Here is a 20,634-nt window from a genome sequence, read left to right on the forward strand (position 1 = left end):
TGTTGCATAGTTTGTGGTTGTGACTACAGTGATAAGGTGAAACGTGTCCTATTTACAATTCCATTTTCCAAACAGATTACTCAGTTACTTTCATCTCTTATCAAGTTGTAAATTATAGTGCATTGACAATGGTGCTATTTCTATCTGGGGAAAACAAAAAGAAGTTATGCCTTTTCCTCTCGGAACAGATTGGTTCACTAGACCTTGTTCGGTCAAATAGGGAAATGGTTCCAATCATTTTTCCCATAGGGGATTTTAGAAACACTTCAAATAAGGGCTGTGTTTTGTGTAGGTTTACATGGTTATCAATATATTTGGCTCCATTTGATTTGAAAATGCTAATTCACATCAAAACTAGCACTTTCTGCAAGCTCCTGCAAATCTCTAGCTGACAGGTATTGTCAATTTAAAACTTGCACAAGACAGATGTACAATTCTGAACTAAGACATTGATTCATTATAGTTAATGCCTCGATTCGGCGGTCTCGTCCAGATCAGTTTCATTTTTTGGGGGGGGGGGGGGGAAATACAGGTGAATATTGAAAGTTACCTTGTCCTAGAGATTTTCACTTGTCACCCCAGGCTAAGTCTACATGAAACTTAGCCCTTAGGGGATTTTAGAAACACTTATGGAAAAACAATTGGAACCGTGTCCCTGTTTGACCGCTAGGTTATGACTCATACTGCGGTACTCTTATCCCCTAATAGAATAGGTTACTTTTGAACATCAGACTCAGTATGCTGTCAATAGACTGGCATTCTAGCAGTAACTGATACTGACCCAATAGGCATACAGTTAACTTTGGCTGTGCTTGAACTACCCCAAACCAATCTGAGCACTGGCTTGTAGTTAAAACGTACTGTATTGTACATATGGAGTGATATGGATTTTCCTTACAGGATGCCTTGATGGGAAGGTTCATAAGATGTAAGTGACCATCACAAATGTCGACCGTGCACAGCGGATGGCCGTATATATTCTAATTATTGAGTCGCCACCAATCATTGACACCCAGCACGTGATCTACTGCGACCGGTCGATGTGTGTTAGTCTGACAGAAAAGTTCAGAAGGGAACGAGACTTGACCCGACTTTTCTTGACAAACAAGAAGCCTTTATTTTATGTGGAAAAGAAAACTGCCATTTCATTCATCATGATCCAGAGATTCTGCACAATGTATTTAAGTGCACTGTTAAATCTAAAGTCATTTGTTTTTAGAGAGTATAGGGTAGATTAATGTCTTTGTATACACGCAAGCCTTCGATAAAAACACGAAATTACCACAGTCCTGTGATTAATTAGATCAGAGGACAAACTGATAAGTCATGTCCCAAATGGCACCCTATTCCCTACATAGTGCAAACCCCCTATGGGCCCTGGTCAAAAGTAGTTCAGTATATAGGGAGTAGGGTGCCATTTTGGACACAGCAAAAGAAAGAAAAATAACCTGGCAGGACAGAGGCTATTATGTTTTATATTCTCTCTTCTGTACACTCCAGAACAGTGACCTGGAGCAGGGTGCAAGGTGTGGTGGGTTAGTAAAACACAGGTCTAACTGAACTGAAGAACAGGGCTTCTTTAATGCTAGTAATCAATCCCTCCTAAATGGAATGGTCCCACACAAGAGCACTCTTTACAGCACGAGGAAAGGTTTGTGACACGCAGCAGAGTTCATCTCTACACCGCACGGTCTGACTGGAGAACGTGCATATGCTTGGAATGGGAAGGATGGAAATCATGTCTGTATGCATTTTAAAATCAATTTTCTTCTCTCGAGAGCTACACAACCCCTTCAACCCTGTGTAGGTCATTACTGGTATTGTACGTAGTGTTTCTAGTTGGTTTGTGGTTCATGGAAGCGGCAGTCGTGTTCAAATATAGAACATTGTAACTTTAGTTTCTGAATATACAATAATTAAATGCATTTTACAGACTGACAGAACAAGCTGCTCACACATCTACATGAGTTCTCACTACAGAGTGCAAATCAGATGCTTCACAACAACCTTTATTAAGGACTCGCTCTTCCCACAAGCCCCCTCATTGTACATAAAAATAAAAATGGACAAATTACATTAGTAAATATAATGGAATGTGGGGGGAAAAAAATCCTTGTCATCCAATCCTTTTCTTTGACAATGGAAATTAAATTGAGTCCTTCATGACAAAAAGGAAACCGATAATTAAAACAGTAATAACTGCTTGTTGGAATCCCCTGTATGTTGCGAGTAGAAGATAGTAATGGCTGGTGAAGGACTGAGCTGGGGGGGTGAAGGATGGGCTCCAGGGTTGCTCCGGACCAGAAGGGCCTTCACATGCTGTAGCCGAAGCCTGGCTGTGCCTGAGGGGCCTGGGGATAGCCCGCAGGGGCCTGGTAACCATAGCCATAGGCCTGCTGGGGGGGTACGGTCACACTGGGGCCAGCAGTCAGCATCAGCTGGGGTGTGCCTGGAGGAGAGTTACACATGTATTAGATTAGAATCTATTCAGATTTGATTTGTTTACTCATTCACAAAATTGTTTTAGCATGGCGTACAAGACACAACGCAACTCTGTCAACATTCCGGAGTGCCAAGGAAGGAGTGGGGCAATGCTCCTTTAATCTTTTCAGTTTTTTTATAGAACAGAGAGACTGGAAAGATCGAGTCAAAGGGCAGTGGGCCAGATTCAAACCAATTTTGACTCTGGCATATGTCTAAGTCAGACATACTAACCACTGGACCACAAGGAAGCTTAAATGTGTTGTTCACTTGACTATTGCCTTTCTGCTGCAGAGGGACAAGGAAGTGAGTTTTGATCAGTTATGGACAGAAAAATAAATGCTGAAAACATGTTGGCTCAGCATTTTAAATGATCAGGACCTGTTCGGAGGAGAAATACCAGCGTTTTGACACAGGAACTATTATGAATGATACGAATTTCAAAATTGTGATTCCGAGACAGTCCTATACACATGCATGTCACCAATAAACACCCCCCCCAAAAATTTACATGACATTTTATACATTTCTCATTAGCATTTACTTTTTGTCTTCGAGTAAAAACTTTATTACTTGCTGTACAAAAGGCTAGGTCATGAGAAGTCAGTGTGAACAGCTGTACATGGTCTCCGTTCAAGTGTGTTGATCAGTTAATGTTACTTTAAAATACAACTGAACAGATGACTCTTTTCTGGTTATAGACTGCACTTACACAGCCCCATAGAGATGTATAGAGGACACACTTACCACTACACGGAAAAGCCCTCTATGGGGCTTAGCTTTCACAGAACCGATCAATGGCAAAGATTAAAAGGTGCACCCTCTATACATTTCTATGGGCTGCTGCTGCCAAACAACCTTTCTTCACTCGAGAACTAAATGAGGAAACAAGTTGAGATTGAATCATGGAAACACGCCTGGTAGAGAGAAGATTCTGTAAAGGGTGTGTGTTACTTTAATTGATTACGTAAAGTAATCACCTGACTTAGAATTCCTTACAATCAAATGCCGACCGCATTATCTACCAAGAGAATTCCCTATCCCGAGCCGCGTCCTCAGTGCATGCGCAGACCAGCTTTAAATAACGCCACTTTAATAATGCCTACATATCCTACATTACTCATCTCATATGTATATACTGCATCTTGCCTATGCCACACGGCCATCGCTCATCCATATTTATATGTACATATTCTTAGTCATCCTTTTACATTTGTGTATAAGGTAGTCGTTGTGAATTTGTTAGATATTACTGCACTGTCGGAACTAGAAGCACAAGCATTTCGCTACCCTCGCATTACCATGTGTATGTGACCAATAAAATTTCAGTTGATACTTTTGTAACACGGTACCCCCAACACTGGTAGTGAATGATGCGCGAGGTACTTACCATAGACTATGGGTTGGGTCTCCGTCGCCTGCTCCTCCTCTTTCCGTAGGGACTCGGAGGTCTCCAGCTTGTCCACCTGGAATAAAGGTCAAAAAGAACAATGAAACAGCTACAAGCAGGCAGGCCTTAGAAGACTAGATGTGCTGGAAAGTCTTCATTCGACTTCTTTCATTTAGTAGTTAAATTAAATGTTAAGTGATTGATGGACAACACCGTTCAGTGTGTACATTTTAGGTGATTTTTATTTAACACATACAAGGCTGCTGTGAGCTGCCTCGTCAACATGCATTTAAAACTCAAAGAAAAATGAGCATTAAGATATGCGTGACTGGAGAAAGACTCCATTGACTTTGGTCCCTCCATTCAGCCACCAATCTACTTGAAGTTTTCAGATATACATTGCTATGTATGTAGAAAACCAAACCCATATCAAGTATGAATCAGGCCTACAAAAGCAGGAATGCCAACTACCCAATGGTATTTTCACTGATTTATCTAAGAACCATTCAACCTTCCTTATAAATCTAACATACTTAGTTTATAGCATGTCAATATCAGCCCACTAACTCCAATCCTGGGAGTGATGTTTTAAGCATAGCAGTAAAAATAGCAGCTGTCCAAACGTTGTTAGGAAGAAAATTTAATTGTGTTGGCAAGATGCATTTTGTGCAAATTAAAATACACCCCCGTTTTCTTCACTGTTTAGCTGTGATTCTCAGTGTTTAAAGTGGGTTTAATTCCCTCCATACCTCTTGTTAGGAACGTAAGTAACTACCATCAGTAAATCTCTTCCCACAAAATCCCAACTAGCCAATGCTTCATTGAAAGGAGAAGAGCAACATGCAACAGTAGTTGTTAGAGCTGGTTAACAGTGTGCATGAAAGAGGCATAAGTACTACAGCGCAGAGGGAGTGAAAGCTTGGGATGATTTGTAGTCCAGCCACTCAAGGACCCTTATTCCCGTCAGCCAACAGCAATGTCTCCTAGCTACTCAATGGCATGGCCTCATCACATGCATATTTTAAAACCAGAGAACATTTCCAAATGTGCAGGTACCATTACCCGTTTCTCACACAAACATACATTGCCTTCAGAAACTATTCACACCCCTTGACTTTTTCCACATTGTGCCACTGATCTACACACAATACAAATAAAATCAATAAGCTGGAGTCAATAAGTATATAACCCCTTTGTTATTGCAAGTCTAAACACATTCAGTAGTACAAATGTGCATAACAAGTCACAAAGGTTGCATGGACTCACAATAGTGGATAAGATTTTTATATATTTTTTTATGATTACCCCACACACAAGTATCTGTTAAGGTCCCTCAGTTGAGTAGTGAATTTCAACCACAAAGACTATGGAAGTTTTCCAATGCCTCGCAAAGAAGGGCACCAATTGGTAGATGGGTCAAAATAAAGCAGACATTGAATATCCCTTTGAATATGGTGAAGTTATTAATTACCACTTTGGATGGTGTATCAGTACACCCAGTCACTACAAAGATACAGGTGCCCTCCCTAACTCAGTTGCTGGAGAGGTAGGAAACCGCTCAGGGATTTCACCATGAGGCCAATGGTGACTTTAAAACAGTTCCAGTTTAATGGCTGTGATAGGAAAAAACAGGATGGATCAACTACAGTTACTCCACACTACTAACCTAAATGGAGTGAAAAGGAATACAAATATTCCAAAACATGCATCCTGTATGCTAATAAATGTACTTTTTGTCCTGAATACAAAGCATTATGTTTGGGGCAAATCCAACAGCACACGTACCACTCTTCATATTTTAAAGCATGGAGGTGGCTGCATCATGTTATGGGTATTCTAGTCATTGGCAAGGATAAAAAGGATAAAAGGAAACAGAGCTAAGCACAGGCAAAATCCTAGAGGAAAAGCTGGTTCAGTCTACTTTCCAACAGACAATGAGAGATGGAGTCACCTTTCAAAGGTTAATAACCTAAAAGACCAAATATACATGAGTTGCTTACCAAGACGACATTGAATGTTCCCGAGTGGCTTGGTTACAGTTTTGACATAAAATGGCTGTATGACAATGATCAACAACCAGAGCTTGAAGAAAGATTTACTAAAGAAGACTCACAGCTGTAATTTTTGCCAAATGTGATTCTAACATGTATAGACTCAGGGGGGTGAATACTAATGAAAAATAAAACTACTCTTGATTTAGATTAATCTTTCAAAATAAATTGTGTAGATCATTAAGACTTAAATCCATTTTAATCCCAATTTGTGGAAAAGGTCAAGGGGTGTGAATACTTTCTGAAGAAACTAAACATACAGTACATACTCTCCTAGATATTTTAAATGTGAAGGAATGCACTTTCCAGTTACTGCCCGTGAAAAATGTACCTCGAATGATTTTTGTTGTTGTTGCTCAGCTTCTAATTCACTGTCAATACAAACATGGCAGTTTCAATTGTAAACCCGGTGGTTCGAGCCCTGGTTGACTGAAAGCCGTGTTATCAGACCATAAACCATGGGTATGACAAAGAAGTACTATTTACTGGTTTAATTACATTGATAACCAGGTTATAATCACAATAAGGCACCACAAGGGTTTGTGGTATAAGACCAATATACCACAGCTAAGGGCTGTATCCAGGCAGTCCGCGATGCGTCGTGCATAAGAGCCCTTAGCCGTGATATATTGACCATTTACCTCAGGCCTTATTACTTAAATGTCATCACTACAAAATGTGTAATTTCTAAAACATTTTGAAAACTGCATTCTCTTCACAAACAATTGATTGCTTCACAGTTTTAGTACTATGGTTAAATGCAGTCTACAACTTGTTTGCAGTCCTTTTTGAAAAAAGGTCTTAACTATGTGCCGGCAGTATGTGGAGACTCAAGACAGAGTTCATTAAAAGGCGTTCCAACTTATTCTACAAAATAAACTTTTCTCTTTGACACTCTTGGGGCATCAAGGGTGCTTCAGTGGGTTGAAAGGTCAGGACTGGAAACCAATGGCAGACTGGCGTCGTTGGTAGTCTTCCTCAGACTAAGGGTTGTCATTGTTGAGTAACTACAGATCTACTACAGTGCTGGGCTGCCCCGTCGGTGAGAGTCCGTTTGAGAGGACACTACTCGGTGTGTGGGTGTTTGGATAAATGATAGTTTAACAGATGACAGACCTAAAATAAAACTCATGCAGATTCCTGAGGTTGCAGTCCTTCAAGATAGATGAACAAAAATGAAATCAAGAGATGGAATATAGGAAGAGACTTTCACCTTTTCCTTAATTGCATTAACCTGGAAGGGAATTCAAGAAGCGCAGCTTAGAAAATAAAAATCTGTTTCCCCATAGTGCAGAGAGAGCAGGCTGAGACAGCATACAGAGACAGGCAACCAAATATACACACTGTAGAAAATACAGTAACACTCCTGTCAAAGGAAGTCAAACCATTTCTGAATATTTATAGTTGAATTATCCTTTCCATCCTAAGAAATATTGTTTTTAAGATAACTACAAGACTTATCTTTTTCACATTTACATGAATCAAAATAGTTTCTACTGTGCTGGCCAAATATGAAAATTGGCAAAATGTTTTCAATTTAGTAGGCTAGTGTACAGCTGTACTAAAATATTGTGAGCAGAGCAGTCCAGACTGCATTAGCCCTGTTCTATTGATAGACAGACATGCTTCAACTAGCATCCTCCACTGGCTGGCCTAGAGAGCTGCTGGACTACTGTTCCATGCAGAGCCATATAATACATGTACAGTGCCTCAAAGAATTCAGACCTTGAGCTTTTCTACATTGTTACATTACAGCTTAATCTAAAATGTATTATTTTTCCCCCTGATCAATCTACACACAATACCCCAAAATGACAAAGCAAAAACAGATTTGTATACATTTTTGCTTATTTACAGACACCTGGCTGTGTGCTTAGGGTCATTGTCCTGTTGGAAGGTGAACCTTCACCTCAGTCTGAGGTCCTGAGCAGGTTTTCGTCAAGGATCTCTGATTTGCTCCATTCATCTGTCCCTCAATCCTGACAAGACTCCCAGTCCCTGAAAAACATCTCCACAGCATGATGCTGCCACCATGCTTCAATGTGGGGATGGTGCCAGGTTTCCTACAGACGTGACACTTGGTATCCAGGCCAGACCAAATCCTGTTTCTTATGGTCAGTCCTTTAGGTGCCTTTTAGCAAACTCCAAGTGGGTTGTCATGTGCCTTTTACTGAGGAGTGGCTTCCGTCTGGCTACTCTACCAAGTGCTGCAGAGATGGTTGTCCTTATAGAAGGTTCTCTTGGGGGCTCTTGGTCACCTCCCTGACCAAGGCCCTTCTCCCCCCATTGCTCAGTTTGGCCGAGAGGCAAGCTCTAGGAAGAGTCTCGGTGGTTCCAAACTTCTTCCATTTAAGAATGATGGAGGCCACTGTGTGGTTGGGGGACCTTCAATGCTGCAGACATTTTTTTGATACTCTTCCCCAGATCTGTGCCTCAACACAATCCTGTCTCGGAGCTCTATCGACAATTCCTTCGACCTCATGGCTTGGTTTTTGCTCTGACTTACTGTGGGACCTTACATAGACAGGTGTGTGCCTTTCCAAATCAGGTCCAATCAATTGAATTTACCACAGATGGACTCCAATAACATTGTAGAAACATCAAGGATAATCAATGGAAACAGGATGTACCCGAGCTCAATTTCAAGTCTCATACCAAAGGGTCTGAGTACTTATGTAAAAAAGTTATCTTTTTTGTTCAATATATCTGCAAAAATTACTAAACCTGTTTTCACTTTGTCATTATGGGGTATTTGTGTGAAGATTGCTGAGAATTGTTTTATTTAATCCATTTTAGAATAACACAGAACCCAAACCGGCTGTGCGCCTGCGCATACATTTATTTTGTCCCCCTACACCAAACGCAGGTTAAAATATCAAAACAAACTTTGAACCAATGACATTCATTTGGGGACAGGTCGAAAAGCATTAAATATTTATAGCAATTTAGCTAGTTAGCTTACACTTGCTAGCTAATTTGTCCTGGGATATAAACATTGAGTTATATTACCTGCAATGCTCAAGGTCCTCTACTCCGACAATTAATCCACACATAAAACGGACAACTTATATGGTGATTGGAATATAAACTTTCATAGTATTACAACGAAAAAATGGCAACACAGTTCGTCTTTCAATCACCCACGTGGGTATAACCAATGAGATGGCACGTGGGTACCTGCTTATATAAACCAATGAGGAGATGGGAGAGGCAGGACTTGCAGCGCGATCTGCGTCAGAAATAGGATTGACTTCTATTTTAGCCCTTGGCAACACAGACACGCACGAGCAGTGCGGGTGCAATAATTGAATAACAGATACCTACATTTATTTTGCAATGCTCGCGGTATGGTCAGGGAATAAGGCTAACAAAATTAGGAAAAGTCAAGGGGTCTGAATACTTTCCGAAGGCACTGTAATATGTAGCTTAGGACTGACCCCATTTAGTCGACTGGTCAATTGTTTGGTCGATAGGCTGTTGGTCGCCCAAGATTTCTTGAGTCGAGCAGTCAAATTATTTTTTACATTTGTTAAGGCGCACAACACACCGGTCTGATTCGCGCCTGTCTCAGTAGTCTAACCCATTGGAGTCCACGGGGATGGCACAGTCCATCACTCTAAGACATGTCATACTGAAATTGTATATGGTTATATAATATATAACAAATGCGCTTTCTCCAGCATTGGATACGGTCACTGTCTGCGGCTCTGAAACAATCTTTCCCCGTGTTGCTACTGTATGTGCACAATAGCGAAGTTAACCAGCATATTGGGATTGAGAACAATGCGGTGGACGCAGAAGCAATGATGAGGAAACAACCCATTAGGCTAATTGTCTAAGAAAATTGAAGAGGAAATCTACTTAAGTTAGGCTATGGATTATAAACCTAATTTAAATGTGCCCGGCTTTATAAATCATCCATATATACAATATTATTTAAACATTTAGACACGCCTACTCATTCAAGGGTTTTTCTTATTAAAAAATATATATATTCTGCATTATAGAATCGGGAAGACAAACTATGAAGTAACACATATGGAATCATGTAGTAACCAAAGTGTTAAATCAAAATAGATTCTTCAAAGTAGCCACCCATTACCTTTGACAGCTTTGCACATTCTTGGCATTCTCTCAACCAGCTTCATGAGGTAGTCACCTGGAATTAATTTCAATTAACAGGTGTGGAATTTCTTTCCTTCTAAAGTCCATATTATGGCAAGAACAGCTCAAATAAGAGAAATGACAGTCCATCATTACTTTAAGACATGGTCAGTCAATTAAGAACTTTTAGTTTCTTCAAGTGCAGTCGCAAAAACCATCAAGGGCTATGATGACCGCCACAGGAAAGGAAGACCCAGAGTTACCGCAGCTGCAGAGGATGAGTTCATTAGAGCCTCAAATTACAGCCCGAATAAATGCTTCAGAATTCAAGTAACAGACATCAACATCATCTGCTCAGAGGAGACTGAGTCAATCAGACCTTCATGGTTGAATTGCTTTAAAGAAAATACTAAAAGGACACCAATAAGAAGAAGACTTGCTTGGGCCAAGAAACACAAGCAATGGCCATTAGACCTGTGGAAATCTGGTTTTGGTCTGATGTGTCCAAATTTGAGATTTGTGGTTCCAACCGCTGTGTCTTTGTGAGATGCAGAGTAGGTGAACGGATGATCTCCGCATGTGTGGTTCCCCCCATGAAGGAGGTGTGATGGTGCTTTGCTGGTGGCACTGTCAGTGATTTATTTAGAATTCAAGGCAAACATAACCAGCATTGCTACCACAGCGATATGCAATCCCATCTGGTTCTCTCTTAGTCGGACTATGATTTGTTTTTCAACAGGACAATGACCCAACACACTTCTAGGCAGTGTAAGGGCTATTTGACCAAGAAGGAGAGTGATTGAGTGCTGCATCAGATGACCTGGCCTCCACAATCACCCGACCTCAACCCAATTGCGATGGTTTGGGATGAGTTGGACCGCAGAGTGAAGGAAAAGCAGCCAACAAGTGCTCAACATGTCAGATCTCCTTCAAGGTGAAGCTGGTGGAGAGAATGCAAAGCTGTCATCAAGGCAAAGGGTGTCTACTTTGAAGAAAATCAAAATATAACACTTTTTTGGTTACTACATAATTCCATGTGTTATTTCATAGTTGAGGTCAATGTAGAAAATAGTAAAAATAAAGAAAAAACCTTGAAAGAGTAGGTATGTCTGAACTTTTGACTGGTACTGTAGATGGAGAGATAGATATGGCTGTGGTTGAAGTGTGCAGACAGACATGCTCAAGTCACAGCAGTCCCACATGCAGCATCCAATGACAAGCTCCACTTACTTGGCACTTAATATCAATGACAAGAAAACAAACTGGACTCTAGAGAGGAACTAAAGATCGTTTCAAAGCAGAGGGGACACCACCTTGAAACAACGCATCAACAAGACACTTGCACTGTACTAAAATTACATTTTAATGTCAGATGATGCAGTTTAATTTGTCAGCGCATTAAAACAATATATCAATTACTGTCTTTGATATGGAAAGGGTAAACAAAAAAGCTGTAAAATGGTTAACAAAAGAGGGGAATTCAAACTAATGGCATGAGTATAAGGCATCGGAGCAGAGGTTTGTTTAGCTTGATCAAACTCAGACAGAAGAGACGAGGCACTAAAAAGGCAAGTTGATAGAAAAACAAAATAACTGTCTTCCTCTAGAGTCTACTGGCATGCCACACATATAATTATATTTCTATTACAACACATGTGCTGGGAAGTCTAGACTGCTGGACTGAGTTCTAATGGAATCATTGAAGAATCTCTGGTAGAAACTGAACTTGCCATGTAAAATTAAGGTATTGTGCTACTGACTAAGTGGCTTTTCAAACATGGCCAACTGCTAAAAGCAGTTGACTGTAACAGAAGATCACTGCACAGAGTGTTTGAATGGCTTTGGGTCAAAGTGGACGATGGTATTTAGGATCAGCTTATTTTCACTCAATCCTGACCTTAAAGGTGCAAAATCTGAAGTTGCTGCATCCTTTTTTGGACTTAAAATTAACAATGTGTACCAATTGATTTGTGAAGAATATAACTTAAATGCTTCGTGAGCTTAGTTCAACTGTCATACCCCATCAGAACACAATATCAGCTTGTTTACTCCAATGATTGTAAACAAAGTAAACAACCTCAAAACATGGTTAAAACTATGATTTTGTTGTCAGTCCATAGCTGTGTCTATGAATTTGAGAGTGGTTACATTTCTCCAGTCTCGTCCCTCAGCTTTTAGCAAAACAGGGGCGGGGACTTCATTTGTTGTCGTTTCAACTGCTGATAGCCGCTTTAACCTTTTGGGGTTAAAACATTCCAAACGGACCCTAGATCAATGATTAGGGGACAGTTCACCCAACTACCTCTGAAAGCAGACCTGGGTCGTGTTCATTAGCCAACAAATGGAATAAAACTGACATTTTCCGTTGCATGCCTTAATGAACACGTAGAATAAAACCGCTTTGCCCACTCAACACTCCACCTAGCCAAGTCCAAACGGCCACCAACCTTGGAGAGGTACTCTCTCATGACCTGGATGAAGTAGGGCATGGAGAAGTCCATGATGTTGTGCTTCCAGGCAGTCTCCAGCACCACGTCTGGCCTCAGCAGGTCGTAGCAGGTGAAAAGGCAGGCGGCAAAGCACTCCTTCTTGTCCTCCATCAGGAACCAGCCCAGCAGCTCCTCAGCCAGCTCCGTGTCCTTGGACTCTGACGCGTACTGCATGGCATCCTGGAGGAAAATGGGAACTATGAGGAGGAGGTTCAAGATCAGGAAAGTGACTTGATACTTTAGAGGGGAAGGTAGATACCAAGACAAAGTGGCAGGTGTGGCGCAATCTAGTAATGCTTAGAAAGTATAGCACTTATTCCACCTAGGCATAACTTTAATGTCCCATTGAGAATTTCTGATTTGCAACAAAGTACACCAGCAATCATCTTAACCACTAACCTTACCAGAAAATAATTCCCATTATCCACCTCTCTCCCCTAACAAATTACATTAAATGACAATGGCACTTTCACCAGTGAATGGCAGTCTAAGGAGAAACAAGCCCTGGTAAGGAGAAGCGAATGAATGATTACCTTGTAGAGTCTGTCCTTCTTGCAGAGCTCCACACTCTGTTTCCAGCGGTTGTTACCCTTGAAGAGGTACGCAGCGATCCTCCTGAACTCCATCAGCTCGTGTTTCTCCAGGCGCTGGGCCAGCGAGATGTTGTCGAAGTTGTCATAGGCATCTATAGACGTCCTCAGAGCCTGAGACCACGGAGGGAAGAAAGGATGAGGAAGGAGTTGCTTTGTTGTTCAGTGAAGCAATAAACACTGGTTTCACGTAAAGGTAATAGAAATGTTACTGTATATCAGGGGTGTCAAAGTCAAATGGACGGAGGGCCAAATAAAAAATTTAGCTACAAGCCGAGGGCCGGACTGTTCGAATGTTCATTGAAAATTTTTTAAATGACGCATATAGTCTAGTGAACCTAATTGAACCTACTGAAAACCTAACAAATATATTCCAATATGATCAGATAAATAAAGCAATATTTTCTTATGGCTCTGTCAGTAATCTTTAATTTTCAACAGACACAAAAGACAAATTTCCTTTATATAAAAATCCCCATAACATGAACATTAAATGAAAGAAACCGGTATTCAAGGCACCATCAGTAGCCTATATTTTCTATTTTAGCAAAAGTGGGCTAAATTTACTTCAAAGAAAAAAACAATAATAGCAATTTTCTATCATCCACTCAACTGAAATATTTTTAAAATATAATTGGATTGAAATACAATAAAATAAAGTGCAAAAATCTATTAATCAAAAACAACACTTTGTTTAAGGAGAAGTAACATGCAGTGAAAACAAATATTAAACTTTAACTTTTAAACTTGAACTGAGTAAAAACTCTAAATATGTGATTGCACAGTAATGTTCACTTGTTTGAGGTTGAGGGTGATACTTGGTGGTGTCCCATCTTTTCCACAAGTTCATCAATGTTCGGGGTAAGGCTCTGAGCTGAGGAAATCCTCAGAATTGAGTGGAGGTGTTCAGCAGTAAGTCGACTTCTGTGTGATGTTTTGTTCAGGTTCATCAAAGAAAAAAGTTGTTCACACAGGTATGTGCTGCCAAACATAGACAACGTTTGAGCAGCCTGGATGCGCAGCTGGGGCATTGTGTCGGGGAGGAAACGGGCGAACTCCGACCCTGCAGCTGCAAGTTCATTGCATTCAGATGACTCGTAATGTCACACAGAAAAGCCATTTCACACAGAAACATTTCGTCTCGGAGTTGTGTTGTGTCTTTCCCTTTGCTGTCCAAGAACAGACAAATCTCCTCACGAAGCTCGAAACATCTTTGAAGCACCTTTCCCTGGCTTAGCCATCGCACCTCTGTGTGATAAGGCAAATCACCATGCTCCGTTTCTAACTCCGTCAGAAATGCCTTGAACTGGCGGTGATTCAAACCTTTGGCTCTGATAAAGTTAACTGTGCGCGTGATGATGCTCATTACATGCTCCATTTTCAAGGCTTTACCGCACAACGCTTCCTGGTGTATGATACAATGATAAGCTGTCAGCTCACCTGTCGCGTTTTCCTCTTGCATCTTTTCCCGTATCTTCGCCACCAGTCCGCTCCTGTGTCCACACATCGCAGGTGCTCCGTCGGTTGTCAAACCCACGAGTTTTTCCCAAGGCAGCTCCATCTCATTTACACATCTTGACACCTCTTCATACAAATCATGCCCCGTAGTTGTGCCATGCATAGGACGTAAAGCCAAAAACTCCTCTGTCACGCTTAGGCTGGAGTCCACTCCGCGGATGAAAATTGACAACTGGGCAATGTCAGAAATGTCGGTGCTCTCATCCACAGCCAAGGAATATGCAATGAAATCTTTTCCTTTTTCACAAGCTGCTCTTTTAGATTGATGGACAACTGGTCTACTCTCTCGGCAATGGTGTTTCTGCTCAGACTCACATTTAAAAAGAGTTGCCTTTTTTCTGGGCAAACTTCGTCACAAACTTTAATCATGCAGTTTTTGATGAAATCCCCTCCGTAAATGGCCGGGCTGATTTAGCGATCTCTTCTGCCAAAATAAAACTGGCCTTGACAGCAGCCTGGCCTTGTGATTTGGCTTTTTTGAACAGAGCCTGTCGAGATTTGAGGCCTCGTTTTAATTCCTCTGCCTTTTGTAGCCTTTGTTCCATGTCCATATTCTTGTTTTTGTCCGCGTGTTTCGTTTCATAATGTCGTCTCAGATTATACTCTTTCAGTACCGCCACACTTTCTCCACACAGAAGACACACAGGTTTTCCAGCTACCTCCGTGAACATATACTCCGACTCCCACCTTGTTTGAAACCCCGGTTCTCAGTGTCCACCTTCCGTTTTGCCATTTTTGATGGGTATCTGAAAGTTAATTTTACTGTGATGCTGACGACTGCTGTGCCAATAAATATTGAAATGAAGCAGCCTACTGCTCGGTGCGTCACCGTTGCATTGTGGGAAATGTAGTATTGGTGCGTGTAAAAGATCTGCGGGCTGCCGGCTTGCTGCGGTCTGCGGGCCGGTTCTAATAATAAATCAAGATCATCCCAGGGGCCGTAAAAAACCTTCTCGCGGGCCGGATGTGGCCCGCGGGCCTTGACTCTGACATATGTGCTGTATATAGAGACAGTTCGCCAGACCCAGATTAAAGGGATACTTACTTTGGCAATAGTAAGTATCCTTTTATCTACTTCCTCAGAGTCAGATCAACTCATGGATACCATTTGTATGTGCCTGTATGTGCCATTATGAAGGAAGTTAAGAGGTAGTTTCATAAGCTAATATTAACGCAATGACTGGGAGTCTATGGCATCTACTAGCATGCTAGCAGTTATCCTAGACTTATTAAAGTCGTTGTGCTAACACTACTGAGAAACTTCAACCTGCACGCAGAGACAAAAGGGTATCCACGAGTTAATCTGACTGGGGAAATAGAAAAGGCCTCATTGACAAAATCCTTAAGTATCTCTTTAAGCCTTGTCCTACATAAAAAAATTATTCAATGGAAAATGTGTCCGTCTTCCTTGCTTGACAATGTAACCAACAAACCTGATAGTCCTCCTCTGTGATGAAGAGGTTGCTAAGTGCTTCATTGACAGACTTGTTGTTGTGGTTCTGTACTGAGCGCAGGTAGGGCTTGACCAGGGGCAGCTGTTTCACCTGGAACACACACCATTGATTACTAGAACTGCATTCACTTTAAGCAGAGTGCACTGTACTATACATATTGTTTCAGTCTTAGAGTAACTACTATAAAAGGTATCAATGCTTCAGTTTCCTGTGTTGGCAGATAGGGGGGGACAGAGTGCTCGTCTCACCTTGCTGAAGAAGTTGACAGCACGGGAGTGGTCCAGTCTGGGGGACAGCACTATGAGCAGGTCATTCAGTAACAACGGCTTGAACTCCAAATAGAACTGGGTTGCTTTGTAATACAGCTCCACGTTGGCCACCTACACAGTCACAGGAAAGAGAGATTGTCATGTATGAAAGTATTGTGAAGAGAAGCCAATATGCACAATTTTAACATTTTAAATTGTTTAATAAATGAAAGTATTGAGAGGTTTCAATGTACTTTAAAAAGAAACACTGAACAATATCACATTAAGTCAAGCTTTGTCATAGTTCCTATGCAGCAATGACTGGTACCTTGGTGATAATGTCTTTGAACTGGCCCTCCTTCCAGGCATCTGTGGGGTGGTTCATCATGGTGATGATGGCATTGTCAAACTCCTCGTACTTATCGTACAGGAACACCAGCTCCGCCCACAGGTGGGCCTGCTCCGCCGCCCGCAGAACCTTTGGAATGTTGACTCTGGACCAGAAGAGCTCCAGGTGCTCCCTCATCTTCTGGGGTTTGAATTTGGAGTAGAGGATGGCCAGCTCAGTGAACATGCCCATGTGAGCCCGCTCCAGCCCCAGGGCTGCCTCCAGCATGGTGATCAGCTCCTCAAAGTAAGCACGGTCCTGAACAGAGGGGGGGGTGTTGGTTAAAGGTCGTTTTGTGTTTGTAGAAGGAAAAGCATTAAGAGGTTTTAAAGCACCAAATGTGATTGTCGAGTGTGTGGAGAGAGGTGGACGAAATTAAGATTTTTCAAGTTGACTGCACTGAACACAAATTTAATACTAACAACCTTGACAGCGTCTAGCAGCAAGGAGGATAAGGTGCATTGAGACCGAATGGGGCGTGTGTGTGTGTGTGCATCAGTCTTACCTGGTAGTAGTTGATGAGTTCCTCCAGTTCATCAGCATGCACCACGATGTGGAGGCCACACATCTGGGCCAGCCGGAATTCCTTCCCATCCACGCAAGCGAAGCACACCTCCTTCCAGGTCCTAGTGCTGTTGGCCTTGCGCGCCCCGTCTACCGCCGCCTGGTACTCCCCGAGGTGAACCAGGGTGGACGCCAGGCGGCCGAAGTTGGACACGTTGTTGTACAGTAACTTGGCCGCATCGTACATTTTCTCGTCATAACAGCGGTCGCCGACCTTAGGTGAGGAGAATCGTATGACTGTCAATCAACATCTTACATAAGGAGTTGTTCGGGAAAACAAACAGCCAGGCCTACAGAAACACTACCTGTTGTATGCAGCCAGGCCTACAGAAACACTACCTGTTGTATGCAGCCAGGCCTACAGAAACACTACCTGTTGTATGCAGCCAGGCCTACAGAAACACTACCTGTTGTATGCAGCCAGGCCTACAGAAACACTACCTGTTGTATGCAGCCAGGCCTACAGAAACACTACCTGTTGTATGCAGCCAGGCCTACAGAAACACTACCTGTTGTATGCAGCCAGGCCTACAGAAACACTACCTGTTGCATGCAGCCAGGCCTACAGAAACACTACCTGTTGCATGCAGCCAGGCCTACAGAAACACTACCTGTTGCATGCAGTCAGGCCTACAGTAACACTACCTGTTATGCAACGGCGTATTAAAAACCTGGATCGCTGACGCTAGGTCTTTGCCAATAAGAGTTTTTGAAGCCACCAGGCCACCATAATCCTACTTCTCCTTTCAGGGCTTTGATTAATGGAAGCTATTCAGGGGAAACATTATATCCCCACGTTAAAATAGCCAACTTGTCAACAATGTCACAATGTGCACGCATATGGATGCAGCCAGCACCAATTCAAGGCATGTTGGAAAACATTTGACATGGAAGCACCAAAATGGTACTGTGTAACCATAGCAATGCATGTAAGCAAATGTCTGTATATTGTGTGTATGTACAATTGAACTGCTGTTCTTATGGATTTTCTAATAGTCCTTTCAACCCATGTTTTTTATAGTGTGAGTGAATCTAGTCTTAGGCTTTTGTACTAAGAGTCATTTAGTGATCGTGACCATTGCAATGTCTATGTATTTGCTTCATGCTTCAGCAATATTGAAAACATTATGGGATAATGGATTATGTTCTCCAGCTTTTCATTATACAATCGACATTGTGTTGCTTCGTAGTGTAGAGAGTTGAGCTACATGTTTACGTCGATTAATATGTAATTTTTTTTTCATACCACAGTGCTGTATGAAATGAACTGAAGCCAATCATTTTTCAAAAATGGAAAATTAAAACATTGGAATATTTTAGTTCTTATGTCGCAATGCCCACTAAAACTACTTTTTTTGTCCTTAAAACATGACTGAAATGCTGTAAAGTGGGAGTGTCATAATGAACAGTGACTTCAGAACAGCGCCCGCTATCAGTCATCTAGTAAATACATACTCAGTGGCCAGTTAATTAGGTACGGTACATGTTGTATTGATTTGTCGACAGTACCTGTTGGATGTGGGCGTTGTTGGGTCCGTTGATGAACTCCTCCAGTTCAGCCAGGCGGTTGGTCTTGGCCAGGGCAAAGATAAGCTCTGTCTCCACATAGGACTCCCGGGCCTTCTTACGGGCCATCTGAAGGAACTTCACTAGGTCCTCCCAGTTACCTAACACACACCAGAACAACCATTAGTCAGCTAAGAGAGGCTGGGAGGTTACAGTACCTTGGATCCTGAAGTCAGTCAGTGAGCCAATGATGTTTACAGAAAGTCACCAAAAACAGCTGGGAATTTTGCAGACCATTCACTGACTTTGGGTGATTTTGCCCATTATCCCACCCTGCCCCCAGCTATGGTCTGCCCCACCATCCTCACCACTCTGGTCGGCGGCCTGTACCACCTCCATGTAGGCAGAGGGGTCGTCAGCCTTGATGTAGGAGTCAATGGCCTCCTTGACCAGGCCCTTCTGCAGCTGAGCCTTGGCCAGCTGGCTCCACACGGCCGGCTCGTTGCAACGCTCGGCGAACTCATAGGCACGGTCCAGGTTCCCAATGTGCTCAATCAGAACCTGGGGAGGAGAGACAACAGGGGAGTCAACATCACAGAGAATCAGACGGTGTGTCAATCATGTTGACGAGCTTCCTCTTCTCAACACCTTTCCTTTATTAGATTTATTTTTACCATCTTAATTTTTACGTGTATTTTTTTGTTGGTGGGAGGAGTTAAGGTTCATTATCTATTTACATTTTTAAGTTTAGAAAACATGTACCCATAGGCTGCCACGAAAAACAAGAAAAAACTGAAATACATAGAGTTTAAGTAATAATACATTCAGTATAAACAGGAAAAGTTAAAAAGCCCAACCTCCCCCTCCCCTCCCCCACCTGTCCGATATCCCCTCCCCCACCTGTCCGATATCCCCTCCCCCACCTGTCCGATATCCCCTCCCCCACCTGTCCGATATCCCCTCCCCCACCTGTCCGATATCCCCTCCCCTACCTTTCACCTGTCCAATATCCCCTCCCCCATCTTTCACCTGTCCAATACTTTCAGATCAGTGATATTGAACGTAAGGAGAGGGTGAATGGAAGCTCAAGCGACAAGACTACTGACATTGAGACAGCCTTAAGAGAGATAGAAAGGTGTGATATGACTACTCCAATGGAGTTTGTGGGGGTTAGGGTTCATCTCTCACCTGCACAGCGGATGTGTTGACGTCAAACTTCTTGAAGATAGCGAATGCCTCCTCGAAGAGCTCGTTGCTGATGGCGATGTTGGCGATGTCTGGGGCGTCATAATTATCCAGGCGGTTGATGTACTCCATCACACGGGTACGGTCCGCCTTTATGGCCGTCAGGATCAGCAGGTTTTGCAGGTTTCTGGATCAACACACAAACTATCCTCAGCATCGACACACAAAACCCCCATATAATCATGCACCATCCCATAATTCACCGTAGTGAGGTTCAGCAATTGTATGTGTAAAGTCGTAAAGTTTACTTCACATGCACAGTAAAGTGTGTTGTGGTTTTAAATTTACTTTAAATAAAGTTTGATTTGATTGATTTGGAAAACTATGACGAAGATGGAGCGAAGACCGAGAGAGAAGACACACAATGGACAGCCCAGCCTACAGTGAGCACAGGTATCAGAGCACTAAGAGCTCTGTTACCTGTGTTCACTGAAGACGGAGTTATCCAGTACGATCTTCTCCAGTAGCTCAATGAGTTCATTGGGCAAGTCTGCAGTCATGAAGGCCTTGACTGTGACTGACACCTCCTCTGGGTCCTGGGTCTCAGATAGGGCGGTCTGCACCACCTGACAGTGAGGGAAAAAGAGATTTAGACAGGGTCATGAG

At 42.3% G+C, this 20,634-nt stretch overlaps 1 protein-coding gene and 1 pseudogene across 1 annotated transcript in view; both read right to left on the reverse strand.

The window, feature by feature from the left end:
• Positions 1–1,993: 1,993 nt before the first annotated feature.
• The window catches only part of LOC135548590 (clathrin heavy chain 1), a 65,105-nt gene continuing 46,464 nt past the window's right edge, over positions 1,994–20,634 (reverse strand). Inside the window, exons 19-30 of the mRNA XM_064978342.1 lie at positions 20,449–20,594; positions 19,972–20,155; positions 19,152–19,344; positions 18,787–18,944; positions 17,219–17,491; positions 16,654–16,971; positions 16,326–16,457; positions 16,057–16,167; positions 13,049–13,219; positions 12,474–12,695; positions 3,872–3,947; positions 1,994–2,449 (exon numbers count right to left, since the gene is read on the reverse strand). Of these exons, the coding sequence (XP_064834414.1) occupies positions 2,313–2,449; positions 3,872–3,947; positions 12,474–12,695; positions 13,049–13,219; positions 16,057–16,167; positions 16,326–16,457; positions 16,654–16,971; positions 17,219–17,491; positions 18,787–18,944; positions 19,152–19,344; positions 19,972–20,155; positions 20,449–20,594 (2,121 nt within the window). The 3' untranslated portion in view covers positions 1,994–2,312. The remainder of the gene's footprint in view (positions 2,450–3,871; positions 3,948–12,473; positions 12,696–13,048; positions 13,220–16,056; positions 16,168–16,325; positions 16,458–16,653; positions 16,972–17,218; positions 17,492–18,786; positions 18,945–19,151; positions 19,345–19,971; positions 20,156–20,448; positions 20,595–20,634) is intronic.
• Positions 13,371–15,599, reverse strand: LOC135547974 (general transcription factor II-I repeat domain-containing protein 2-like; annotated as a pseudogene).

This window comes from Oncorhynchus masou, chromosome 11 (genome assembly GCF_036934945.1).
Source record: "Oncorhynchus masou masou isolate Uvic2021 chromosome 11, UVic_Omas_1.1, whole genome shotgun sequence".
Taxonomy (NCBI): Eukaryota; Metazoa; Chordata; class Actinopteri; order Salmoniformes; family Salmonidae; genus Oncorhynchus; species Oncorhynchus masou.